Raw genomic sequence first — 13,266 nt, 5'->3', positions numbered from 1 at the left:
ATTTTACAATTCTGCTCTCCCATGTTTTATACAGCCTTATTCACAATAGCCAAGATATAAAAAGTAACATTAATGCTCACCTATGGAAAAAAGTTTCAATAGCTTAAGAGCTAGGGCACATAGCTCAGGTGGTAGGTTACTTTCCTAACAAACCAGAGCAAGGCCCTGGGTTCAGTTCCAAGGAAAGGAACAGAAAGAAAAAAGTATAGGAAGGAAAGAGCACTATTAATTATTGTGATACCTACTCCAAAAGATCAACCAACATAAAGAGCTCAAAACACAAACTATAAATGACCAGCCATTGCTCAGTAATAAAATACTTTAAATAATCACATAACACTAGATGGAAACATAAAAGAAATTCTATTACCTGTCAGAACCTGGATGAAATTCGGAAAGCAAAGAAGGTCGCCTTCGAAGCTGCTGCTGTTGCTGTTGTTGCAAGAGCTGTGACGCCTGACTAACTTCGAGATGAGAAGAACGATAGTCAGGGACTGCAAATTCCTGGTATTAAAACAATCATAAATAAGCTATTAACCAAAAAGTAGACAGCATCATGAAATGAAACCAACTACTTAAGGGACACTAAATATGGAAATAAATGGCAAGGATGTTTCCAATTCTTCACTTAGTAAATTCTTCTCCGATAAACTTAAGGAATCAACATTTTTAATCACAGTAAAAATAACTGAAAATAGTAGAATTAGACTGTCCATTCCAAAATGTCTTTTCGGGATCATAAACAAAAACTGTTAGTGTCCCATGATGATGAACAAAAGGAATACAAATAAGCAAATAAACTTTTGACAAGATTAAATAATATTATTACTGCACCTGAGCACAATAGGTCATGCCTAAATCCTAGCTACTCGAGAGGCCCAAAACAAGAGGATCAAAGTTTGAGTTCAGTGCAATAGAAAAGTTCATGGACCCTTTTCTCAACTATAACTGGGCATGGTGGTATGCCCTATCATCCCACCTATGATAAGAAACCTAAAATTAGATGGATCTAGGTCTACAATCATGCTTGAGCAGAAAGTCAGACACAACCTCAAAAAAATAAAATAAAATAACCAGGACAAAAAAAAATTTTTTAAGAGGGTAGGGCAGTCAGATGTGTGTCAAGTAGACACACAAGTAGACCTGCTTAGTAAGCATGTACCTTTGAGTTCAAAAACATAGTACTAGAAAAAAATTCAAAATGAAATTTCAAGATCAAGTTCAGTTTATTCATCCCTCTAATAAGCTTATTATTCCCAATCTAGGGGCTGGGAAAATGACCTAGTGGCAAGAGTGCTTGACTCGTATACATGAAGCCCTGGGTTCGATTCCTCAGCACCACATATATAGAAAATGGCCTGAAGTGGCGCTGTGGTTCAAGTGGCAGAGGGCTAGCCTTGAGCAAAAAGAAGCCAGGGACAGTGCTCAGGCCCTGAGTCCAAGCTCCAGGACTGGTAAAAAAAAATAAAAGAATGACCTAATATTCCCAATCTATATTGCTCAAGTAAGTAAAATCTCATTTATATTATTATGTGTTCAATATAAAATCCTAGAGTGCATTTGATGCTTACACAAATTAGGAAGCTAACAGAGTTATAGAAATCATCAGGTTAGACCCAAGCTCCAAGACTGGCAAAATAAATAAATAAAACATCAATACATACTTGGAAACAAATGAATGTTTAAAAAATTATGCTAAATTTTAAAGGCCTGATTTTTGTTTAAGGTCAACTATTATTATTCCATTTACATGAATATCTACATGATGCAAATTCACAGAGACAGACTAAATTAGGGAAACAGAGCTGCTATCAGGTATCAGGCTTCATTTCAGGTATGGAAATTTTCTGGATTTAGATAACAAAGCACAATATATTGAAAACACTAATAGCTACTATATTACATACTTTTTAAAGTAAATTTTGTTATGTAAATTCTAATACTAATAGCTACTATACTGCATAATTTTTAAAGTAAATTTTTTGTTACGTAAATTCTAAGTCAAGAAAAAAGCTTTAAAAATCATGAACAGGCCACACACTAGTGGTCATGCCTGAAATCCTAGCTATTTAGAAGGCTGACATCTGAGGTATCCAGGTTGAAGTTAGCCCTGGCAGGAAAGTCCATGAGACTCTTATCTCCAACTACCAAAAAGCCAGAAAGTGGAACTGTGGCAAGTAGAAAAGTGCTGGCCTTAAGTAAAATAAGTAAAATAAATAAACCACAGGGACAGTTTCCCAAGCCCTGAGTTCTATCCCTAGGATCATTACAAAAAAAGAAGAAAAAAAACTATGAACAGATAAAATTGAGCTGTCCAGGGTTAAGGAGGTAATAGATACGTCTAGATATTTTGTCCATAAGCAAATGACAGAAAACAAAACTCATGGTAGTTGAAGAAAAAAACTGATAAAAAGTCAACTAGGGGCTGGGAATATGCCCTAGTGGCAAGAGTGCTTGCCTCGTATACATGAAGCCCTAGGTTCGATTCCTCAGCACCACATATGTATAGAAAAGGCCTGAACTGGTGCTGTGGCTTCAGTTGGCAGAGTACTAGCCTTGAGCAAAAAGAAGCCAGGAACAGTGCCCAGGCCCTGAGTTCAAGCCACAGGACTGGCAAAAAAAAGTCAACTGGAGGAAAGCAAAGAAAGGGGTGACACTGTCCAAAAAAAAAAAAAAAATGTACTCCTAGCTAGGCACCAGTGGCTCATGCCTGTAATACTAGCTACCCAAGAGGCTGAGATCTGTGGATCATTGGTTCAAAGTCAGCCTGGAAAGGAAAGCCTATGAGACTATTATCACCAATCCCAGAAAACTAGAAATGGTGCTGACTCCAAGTGGTAGAGTACTATAGGCTTGATGGAAAAAGCTCAGGGGCAGCACCCAGACCCTGAGCAGTTCAAGCCTCACCACCACCACCCAAAAAAAAAAAAAAAAAATGTACTCATTACCTGACTTATGAAATTGTAACCTCTCTCCACAATACCTAAACAATAAAATTTTGTTTTAAATGTAAAAACAAAATAGTAATCAGAACACAAAAAATCACTTACAATTTTTAAATGACACCAAAAGAAAAAATAATATACATTTAAGAAAATAGGTAAAATATTAAGGCAGAAAAGCAACAAGAATAAGTAATTATATCCTCAAAAAGAATCAAATAGCAATGAAAGAAATTAAAAACTTGCTCAACTACAGTTAAACATTTGAAGGGCAAATGAAAGCTAAAATAGAACAGGAATTCTCTCAAAACTCAATAAAGCACAGATATTTTTAAAAGAGGAAAATTTTCAATAGTGCCACAGTAACAAGGTTCAACAACCCACACACACAGGTGAGGGACAATAGTCTAAGAAATAATTGAATAGCATTTCTCAGGTGTTAGAAAAATCCTTAGATTGGAAAGGGTCTAGAAGCAATATAAATATTAATCTACCTTGGATACCCAAAATCTTTAGGAAACCAAAGATAAAGTGAAAGCTTTACTGAAAGTTCTCAGAAATAAAGAACATATATTCTGCTATGTAACAAGGAGCCTAAGAAGATTTTCATCAGCAACATTAATAGAAGCAAAATAGACATAGCATATATTCCAACTTCAGATAAAATACAACTTTGAACCCACTACAAACTCCTGAGAATTAAAGTACTTGAAAATTATCCCAACTACAAACATTCTGGTTTTTTATTTGTTTTTTAGACTATGAGTTTGGATTGGTGGTGCTTTGAGATTTAACTCAGGGCCTCACTGAACTATATACCCCCTAGCATTGAAAGAATTTTGAAAGGATATAACCAGCAAGAAAAAAATAACTTAAATAATAAAAAATTTAAAAAAAAAACTTAAATATAAAAGAAAATGGAAGAACAAAGGGTAATAAACAAACGCAGCAATGGCCCTCTCTAAGACACTATGTTGAAAATTAACTATATAGGGGCAGGGAATATGGTCTAGTGGTAAAGTGCTCGCCTACTAGCATGCATGAAGCCCTGGGTTCGATTCCTCAGCACCACATATATTTAAAAAAAAAAGAAGCCAGAAGAGGCACTGTAGCTCATGTGGTAGAGTGCTAGCCTTGAGCAAAAAGAAGCCAGAGACAGTGCTCAGACCCTGAGTTTAAGCCGCAGGACTGGCCAAAAAAAAAGAAAAGAAAAGAAAATGAACTATATAACTGTGGAGGGAAAAACTGGGAAAGTGAGGAAAGGGGCAACATTGTCCAGAAAGAAATGTATTCATTATCTGACTTGTGTAACTATAACACTTCTGTACATCACCTTTACAATAACAATTTTTTTAAATAAAATTAAAAATATGAGAGCAATAGTATAGTACTACTTCCAGTTCTGATGGCAAAAGAAATGGTTATATATGTAAGTAATACTAGAAGGAAGAAAATAATAAATCAGAAATCAGTGAAATAGAAAACAATGTGTTGTATATATGTCTGCCTGACCTAGGGAAGGGAAAGAAAAACAGGGTGTAAGATATCACAAGAAATGTACACACTGCCCTACTATGTAACTGTACCCTTTTTGCACATTACCTTATCAAAAAATTTCTGTTTAATTAATAAATAAATTTTAAAAAGAAAGAAAACAATGTGAAAATAAAACCAAAGTTTATTCTTCAAACTATCTGCCAAGATAATAAATCTACAATTTAAGAAAGGGATAGGGGCTGGGGATATAGCCTAGTGGCAAGAGTGCCTGCCTCGGATAAACGAGGCCCTAGGTTAGATTCCCCAGCACCACATACACAGAAAACGGCCAGAAGCGGCGCTGTGGCTCAAGTGGCAGAGTGCTAGCCTTGAGCGGGAAGAAGCCAGGGACAGTGCTCAGGCCCTGAGTCCAAGGCCCAGGACTGGCAAAAAAAAAAAAAAAAACAAACAAACAAAACTCACCCAGAATATGGAATGTAAATATAGGACTTAATTTAGAAACTCTAGGCAACTTTTTTATTCCCTGGGAAGGGGTGAAGCACAATACTGGAGCTTGGGCTCTGTCCCTTAGATTTTTTGCTCAAGGTCAGCACTCTACCACTTGAGCCAAAGCTCCACTTCTACTTTCTGGTGGTTAATTGGAGATATGAGTCTCAGGGACTTTCCTGACTAGGCTGTCTTCAAATCTTGGTCCTCTGCATTTCAGCCTCCAGATTAGCTAGGATTATTGGCATGAGCTACCAGTACCCAGCTTAACTTTAACTTCTTCTTTTCTATCAATTACTATACCCCTACCCCACCCCACTCCACCCCCAAAAAAGAACCAGAAACATGCTCAATCTCGAAAATCTATCAGAAAAACCAAAGTAAAAAGATGAAGATAATTAATTCCAAACTTTGGTTGCCCATCTTTGGTAATAATTCTTGTCACTAAAAAAAGAAAAAGGTACATTTGATTTCTGACAAATAAACAATAAATGGAAAAATACAAAATATGTACGCATTTTGCAAGTATTTGCTTCTTACCTGCTGGTGGCGGGTACTAGGAAAGGTGTACTGGACAGAATGGGGGGGGTAACGACTTTGTTCTGTACTGAATGCTCCTTGGTTGGGAGGATATCCTGAACTTGACATTATCAGTAAAGAAGTCCTCACTGGGCTGTGAGATCAAGTCCAACAATCAACCATGTTTCTAGGAAACCACCTAAACAGGATGAAGAAAAAAACAATTCATAAGAACTAAAAAAATCAAACGGGCTTCTAATAACCAAAAACTGTAGCTCCATAAATAAAACTACAATCACCGGTAAAAGCCTTCTCAATGTTATTTGCTTAATAAAAGTTACTAAGATTTGGGCTTCATGTATATGAGGCAAGCTCTCTTGCCACTAGGCCATATCCCCAGCCCCCAAAAAATAAAAAAAAGATACAGTTAGCAAGGTACTGGTGGCTCCTGCCTACAATCCTAGTTTCTCAGGGGACTAAGATCTGAGGATCACAGTTTGAAGCCAGCCTGGGAAGGAAAGTCCATGAGACTCTCATCTCCAATTAACCACCAGAAAATCAGATGTGGTGCTGTCACTCCAAGCAATAGAGTGCTAGGCTTGAGCAAAAGAGCTCAGAGACAGAGCCTAGGCCCTGAGTTCAAGCCCCACAACTTAGAAAACAAAACACTGAAGCTACTATGATAAACTATTAAGTTTAGGAAACACAGGTGGTAGGAAGACATATCTATCAGAGCTCTCTACATTTCTATGGGAATAAAATAGTACATAAAAAAAAACTGAAAGCCACTGGGTTTGTTGGGTTGTTTTGTTTTGTTTTTTTACTGTTGTTTTGGTTTCGGTTTGGTTGGTTTTTTGTTGTGGTTTTCTTTGGTATGGGAGCTTGAACTCAGGGACTCAAATTCCCATTGGGCTCTTTCTGCTCACAGCAGGCACTCTACTACTTGAGTCCTGCCTCCACTTCCAACTTTTTGCTGACTAACAAGAGACAGGAATGTCTTGGATTTATCTGCCTGGCCTGACTTCAAATCTTGATCCTCAGATCTCAGTCTCCTGAGTATCTCAGATTACAGGCCTAAGTCATCTGGTACCTGGCATAAATGCTTTTTTTGGGGGGGAGGGGGGGAGGTTGCTGGTCCTGGGCCTTGAACTCAGACATGAACTGGGCGCTGTCCTTGAGGGGTTTTTTGTTTGTTTGTTTTGCTCAAGGCTAGTACATTTTAACGCTTTCAGCCACAGCTTCATTTCCAGCTTTTTAGTGGTCAGGTGTCTCACAACCTTTCGTGCCCCAGCAAGCTTCAAACCATAACCTCAGATCTGAGCCTCCTGAAGAACTAGGATTATAGTAAAAGAAATTTTTATTATAAAGTATGTTCCTATTCATCCACAATTTTTGGGGGGGGGGGTATACTGGTCCTGGGGCTTGAAATCAGGATCTGGGCACTGTCCCTGAGCTTTTTTTGCTCAAGGTTAGTGCTCTACCACTTGAGCCACAGCTACACTTCCGGCTATTTGGGTGCTTATTTGGAGATAAGAGTCTCTTGGACTTTACTTCCCCAGCTGGCTTTGAACTGTAATCCTCAGATCTTAGCCTCCTGAATAGCTAGGATTACAGACTTGAACCACCAGTACCAGGGACTCATCCACAATTCTTAACTCACTAATTTGTCTTTCCCTGTGCTATATCATATTTGAAATTTTGATAGCATTATAAACTGTATCATGATCAAATGACATATTATGATTAGTAGGGTAAGTTTCTCCTTACTACTTTGTTGCTTCTACTTTCAAAACCTTCACATTCCATATGTAACACATTTCCTCTTTCACATGACTATCAGAGTCCCTTTGTCATAAAAATTCTACAAGAGAGCACTTAAATATTAAATTCAGACTGACCAAAATGAAAACAGATACCTTGCAGAGTACACTGCTGGTGGCTCACACCTGTACTCGTAGCTATCTAGCTATCGTATAGATCTGAGGATCCTGGTTCAAAGTCAGCCCAGGAAGGAAAGTCCTTGAGACTTTTATCTCCAATTAACCATTAGGAAACTGGAAGTGGAGCTAAGGCTCACAGAGGTAGAGTGCTAACCTTGAGCAAAGCAGCTCAAGGACAGCCCCCGAGCCCTGAGTTCAAGCCCCATGACTGACAAAAAACAAACAAAAATACCTTTACACTACCAAGTATTCACATTTTAAAACATGGTTATATATTTTTGTTCTATAGTGGCAATGATTTGTGTGTATAACAATAATATTTATATGATAGGGAATACTAAATATAATTTAAAAAATATGTAGAATCTCTATATAAATCTTAATTATATGTAAAAACATGTAAAATTCCCATGACAAAGACTTTCTATACATACAAACCATATTTTAGGATTCATATACAGTTAGGATGAAAGAGAGCAAATTCAAAGGAAAATAAAATTCAGCATGCCAACTAGACACAATCCCCTATTTTAATCAAATTATTTAACCAATTAGGTCTGAAAAAACAAAATTTTTAGAAAATTGGTATTCAGTGTAACTTGAAAAATAGCTCTAAGTTTTTGTGTTACTAGGTAATAGGTAAGATAACAGGCATACCACACTTATTCACTCCTGAAGAAAGTGTAAACAAGTTCTAGCTCTCTTCCTCTGCCTGTTACCTATCTGCTTCCCTCACAGCTCAAAGCATGGAAGTCAGCAAATGTGAAGCCACCCAGCCAATACTGATAAGAAGTCTGAACAGATAAATTCAATAATTCCCCTGGAATGATCGGGCAGTAGGAAAAATTTAAGAAGCAAGTTTTTACAGCAATTACATTCGGGGCTGAAATGTTTAGAACACACACTCAAGCCACCTGTGGTACTTCCTTTATCTGTAGACCTGCACATGCTCCAGGGAGAAGGCTTTTTTTTTTTTTAATATACCACCTTTATTAACTGTTTTCAAATATATTTTGATTTTACAGATCTGGCCCCTAAGTGATTTTTGGATTTCTACTTGACAGCCCAAATAGTGATAGATTTTCTGATGATTAGCAAACATTTATTCTTTTGACTTGATTATTGTCTCCTGTTCAAGTGAGTTTATACTACAGCTAAAATCATGTACTTGCCAATGAACTATCTGCAATTCAGTTTTAATTATTTTAATTGCTTAATGCAAAGAAAAGCCACACTTTATTCAAGTTGTACAAGCTAACATTTGGATACAAATGTATCCCAAGCCAGGCAGTGTGGAACACCCATAATCCTAGTACTGGGAGGTTGAGGCAGGAAAAGTCTTGAATGTAAGGCCAGCCTAAGGTATATATAGTGAGACCATATCTCAAAAAAGTAAAAGAAACTAATTCAAAATAAGAATTCCATCTATATTTTATGACATAAATACAAATAATGGGAGGGGGAGCTAGATGATTACATTTTTTAATTTTTGGTTGTATAGGTACAATGAAAGTAATCTCTTGTCTACTAAAGTTATATAAAAATCTTTCACTGATCCCATAAAGGATCTTCAAAGTTCTTTAAATGAATTCTGACTTACACTATACAGAGAACATTAAATACATATAAAATAATTCTTTAAGGGTATAACATCCACAAAATGCTTCAATCTGTGATTCATTAAAGAAATCCAAATCATTGTATCAGTAATGAGTGGTTCATTCATACATACAGACAGTTGATTCTGTATCTCAAAACTGACACAAAAAGGATAAAGATGCCCAGTGTCAAATAATTATTTTAAACCTTCCTTTTCCTAAGTTATACATAAGGTTTATAATAGCTGTGATCCCAAGCTTCTGACTCCAAAGTTTACCTGTCTTTCTACAGATGCCAATTACCTGCTTCACTTTTAATTTCACATGTATCTATATGTAGCCTTTTTTATGAGACAACTGGACTCTCATATTGATCACAAAGATTCTAACTTAATTCTAATTACCTTAGGTCTACAGCAGCATAACTTTGGCAGCTAAAAAACATCATCTGTTAGATCTGAAAAAGTTACCACAAAGAAGCATTTTGCCAAGAGACATACTTCTGTTATGGAAAATAATTACTTTCTATATTGAGAAATAAAAGTCTCCATCTGGGTACATATAATTTATAATCCAAGTCCTTCTTGTGGCAAACTGTATATCTATATTACAAATAAATATAAGCCATTTTCTATATTAGTCTGAGGTGGCCTTTGCTTGATCTTGTATTTTCTTGGTTGACCGAAATAAGAATTCATTTTCTTGAAGTTTGAGAGGCGTCTTCTTATCATGTCTGAGTACTCTGTTAAAGGATTCCAAGCAGTGAACAAGTTTAGCTGTAGTTAAGGAGTTCTATAATTAGTGAACATGTATCACAAGAGATTAGGCTAAGTTCTTCTGCTTCATCTTTGGAGATGGTATATTTTCCATCACACCAGCAATTCAGCGAAGAAGAATGATCATCTTCATTCCAAGACATTTCTTCAAGATACACTTGAGCATCTACTGGTCCCATATTTCATAGCTCATCATTATGCCGCTGCAGGTCATACTCTTTTTTTAGTTTCTTCATTCCCTAGAATTTTCCATGCCTGATCAATTTCGATGAACTTTTGTATATATTCTTCCACCGTTCCTGCTGGCAGATGTGTACTTTGTTTATCTGGATGATACATTAATACGAGTTTTTGATATTTTTGTTTTAGGTCAGCCACATCTGCATATGGGTCTGCACCCAAAATACTGTACCAATCCTTTTTTGGTGTCTGCTTAAATGCCATCATTCTTTGAACAAGCAGTGGCCTTTCCAGATCAGCAAACTTCACATTGCCAGGGAGACGGCCAGTGTTGTCTGCTGCCTACCAGAACTCAGAACGGGCTTCTCCTTCCACCAGAAGTCGCTTCCGTGACCCAGGGAGAAGGCTTTTGAAAAGCCAATGTGGAGGCTTATTTATTGGGGGGCTGGGGGGGCCTGGGTGTTTGGAAATAAGTATTATTTGTATGGCTTAAGAGTTTTTTACAGTCGGTAACTGAAAGTGGCATAAGGGACAGAGTGCCAGCAGTGTGTGGAAAACAAGCCAAAAAGCTAAGCAAAAGTGTGAAGTACTGAGTTCAAGCACCAGTACCAAACACCAAAATTAACAAGGGAAGGGGCTGGGAATATGGCCTAGTGGCAAGAGTGCTTGCCCCGTATACATAAAGCCCTGGGTTCGATACCCCAGCACTACATATATAGAAAATGGCCAGAAGTGGTGCTGTGGCTCAAGTGGTAGAGTGCTAGCCTTGAGCAAGAAGAAGCCAGGGACAGTGCCCAAGCCCTGAGTCCAAGGCCCAGGACTGGCAAATAAATAAGTAAATAAGGGAAGTACCAGTGGCTCACACCTATAATCCTGGTTACACAAGAGGCTGAGACTTGAGGACTGAAGTTCAAAGCCAGTCTGGGCAGGAAAGTCCCTGAAATTCTTATCTCCAATTAACCACAAAAAAGCTAGACATGGAACTGTAGCTCAAATGGTAAAGTATTAACTTTGAACAAAAAAGCTCAGGGACAGCATCCAGGCCTAAGACAGTGCCCAGGCCCTGAGTCCAAGCCCCTAAGCAACACAGGAAAAAAAACAACTTTCCTCCAGGCATAAAATAAGTGTTCATCTTTTTGCTTTCTGACTAGCATTCTCTCCTCAAACATCTCACAGAAACCAAATGTGTAAAAGACACAAAGGAGAAATACTCTGATCTGGTGGCAATAGAGGAACCTCAAGCCTCTCCTTTCAGGGGAATGGGAGGGACACATGGACACACGTATGACAGTGCACACACACACAGAGAGAAGCAATTTATTTTTCAACAACCACCTTCAAATACAATCTTCCAAATATAAAAAGCTAATTCTTCTCTCACTAGGAACTCCTGGCTTTTGGCCTACTATTTTTGCATAACCAAATGTACTTGGATAGGTTTTCAAGGTGGCCTAAGCTATCTTGGAAAAAGAGCTAAAAATATACTTCACTGTGGCAAGCCTACAGATGACTCTTCAGAAAAGCCAAAATGAATCCACTAAGGGTCACACATCGAGGTAAGGCCTACATTTAAAACTAGAAAAAGAATCCTATGAAATATACAACTCAGGGGCTGAAATGTGGCTTAGTGGTAGAGTGCTTGCCTCTCATGCATGAAGCCCTGGGTTTGATGACTTAGCACCAAATAAACAGAAAAAGCCTGAAGTGGTGCTGTGACTCAAGTGGTAGAGTGTTAGCCTTGAGGGGAAAAAAAGAAATATACAACTCAGTTTTAGCTGATCAAATAATAAAGTCTGATACAGAAGTATGAGATAGGGAAATGGCCTCTATGACACTGTAGACGGCAAAATAGTTTACTAAATTTTACCAGATTAGATTTTAACAAACTCCCACAACGCAATCCAGTTCTGATTCAACTCCAAAGGCACATTAGGCAGGTAAAGGCTGAAAAGGATCAGCCTACTAGGCATCCCAACCAGCTGAAATCCTATAGTCTAGGGAAGAGGTAAAGAAAGACAACCTTCTGGGCTGGGAATATAGCTTAGTAGTAGAGTGCTGGCCTTGCATGCATGAAGCCCTGGGTTGGATTCCTCAGTACCACATAAGCAGAAAAAGCCAGAAGTGGTGCTCAAGTATTATCAGCCTTGAGCAAAAAGAAGCCAAGGACAGTGCTCAGTCCCTGAGTTCAAGCCCCAGGACTGGCAAAAAAAAAAAAAAAAGAGTCAGCCTTCTGCAGGGTGATAGTGACTCAACCTATAATCCTAGCTACTCAGGAGGCTGAGATATGAGGATCATGGTAAAAGGTCAACCCACACAGGAAAGTCTGTGAGACTCTTATCTCCCATAAACTACTAAGAAAAAGCCAGAAGTGGCTCTGTGGCTCAAGTGATAGCTAGCCTTGAGCACAGGCAAAAACAAAAACAAAATAATAAACCAGGCAACCTTGAGGGAAAAACTGGAAGATAACAAAGGAAGGTGTGACTTTGTCCAAGAGGAAATATACTCTTGGCTGAGAATGTGGTTCAGCGGTAGAGTGCTTGCCTAGCCCTGGCTTTGATTCCTCAATACCACATAAACAGAAAAAGACAGAAGTGACTCTGTGGTTCAAGTGGTAGAGTGCTAGCCTTGTGCAAAAGCTCAGGGACAGTGCCCAGGCCCTGAGTTCAAGCCCCAGGACTAGCAAAAAAAAGGAAATATACACTTTACCTGACTATGTAACAGTAACCTTGCTATACACATCACCTTTATAATAATTTTTAAGGCAACTTTCTGAACCTCTGAGGCTGTCAAGATGTCAGACTCTGGGAGAGAATAGACTAAAAACCTTCTAAATGAATTCTGAATTTATACAAAGCTACAATATTATACAAGAACTTACTCTTCATAAAATAAACTCCCAGCTAAAAAAAAAAATATTGCCCTGGGGGAATGACAATAACATGGTATTTTATTTGTAGTCTCTTACAACATCTTACTTGGAAAACCAACAGATGAATGCAAGCTAAATAAAGAAAAGCCAAGGTTGCATTAAATATGGGGGTCTTGGTTTAAACACACACACAAAAGCCTTTCAAGTTTTTACATTAGCCCCAATCAAATGATACTAAAAGGAAAACCTTTAAATAGGATACAATTATCTGATGGGTACATTCATTCAACAAATAATCCTTAAATGAAAAATGATGCTGTTCTCATCTTATATGTCTCATATGAAGTGAGAAAGGATGTTTCCCAGTACAGAAATACTGGATAATCATACGTTAAGAACTATTATCTGGGGCTGGGGATATGGCCTAGTGGCAAGAGTGCCTGCCTCATATACACGAGG

General features: G+C 37.9%; 1 protein-coding gene and 1 pseudogene across 24 annotated transcripts in view; both read right to left on the bottom strand.

Annotated features, from left to right (window-relative positions):
* Positions 1-13,266, bottom strand: part of Ncor1 (nuclear receptor corepressor 1) — a 149,690-nt gene that overhangs the window by 121,786 nt on the left and 14,638 nt on the right. For all 24 annotated transcript variants that reach the window (XM_048366693.1, XM_048366695.1, XM_048366691.1 and 21 more), the window contains exons 2-3: positions 5,466-5,643; positions 371-504 (exon numbers count right to left, since the gene is read on the bottom strand). In XM_048366693.1, coding sequence (XP_048222650.1) covers positions 371-504; positions 5,466-5,573 — 242 coding nt within the window. In that variant the 5' untranslated portion in view covers positions 5,574-5,643. The remainder of the gene's footprint in view (positions 1-370; positions 505-5,465; positions 5,644-13,266) is intronic.
* On the bottom strand, positions 9,604-10,295 carry LOC125366196 (annotated as a pseudogene).

Source organism: Perognathus longimembris, chromosome 17, assembly GCF_023159225.1.
Source record: "Perognathus longimembris pacificus isolate PPM17 chromosome 17, ASM2315922v1, whole genome shotgun sequence".
Lineage (NCBI taxonomy): Eukaryota > Metazoa > Chordata > Mammalia > Rodentia > Heteromyidae > Perognathus > Perognathus longimembris.
This window is presented reverse-complemented; position numbering and strand designations above follow the sequence as displayed.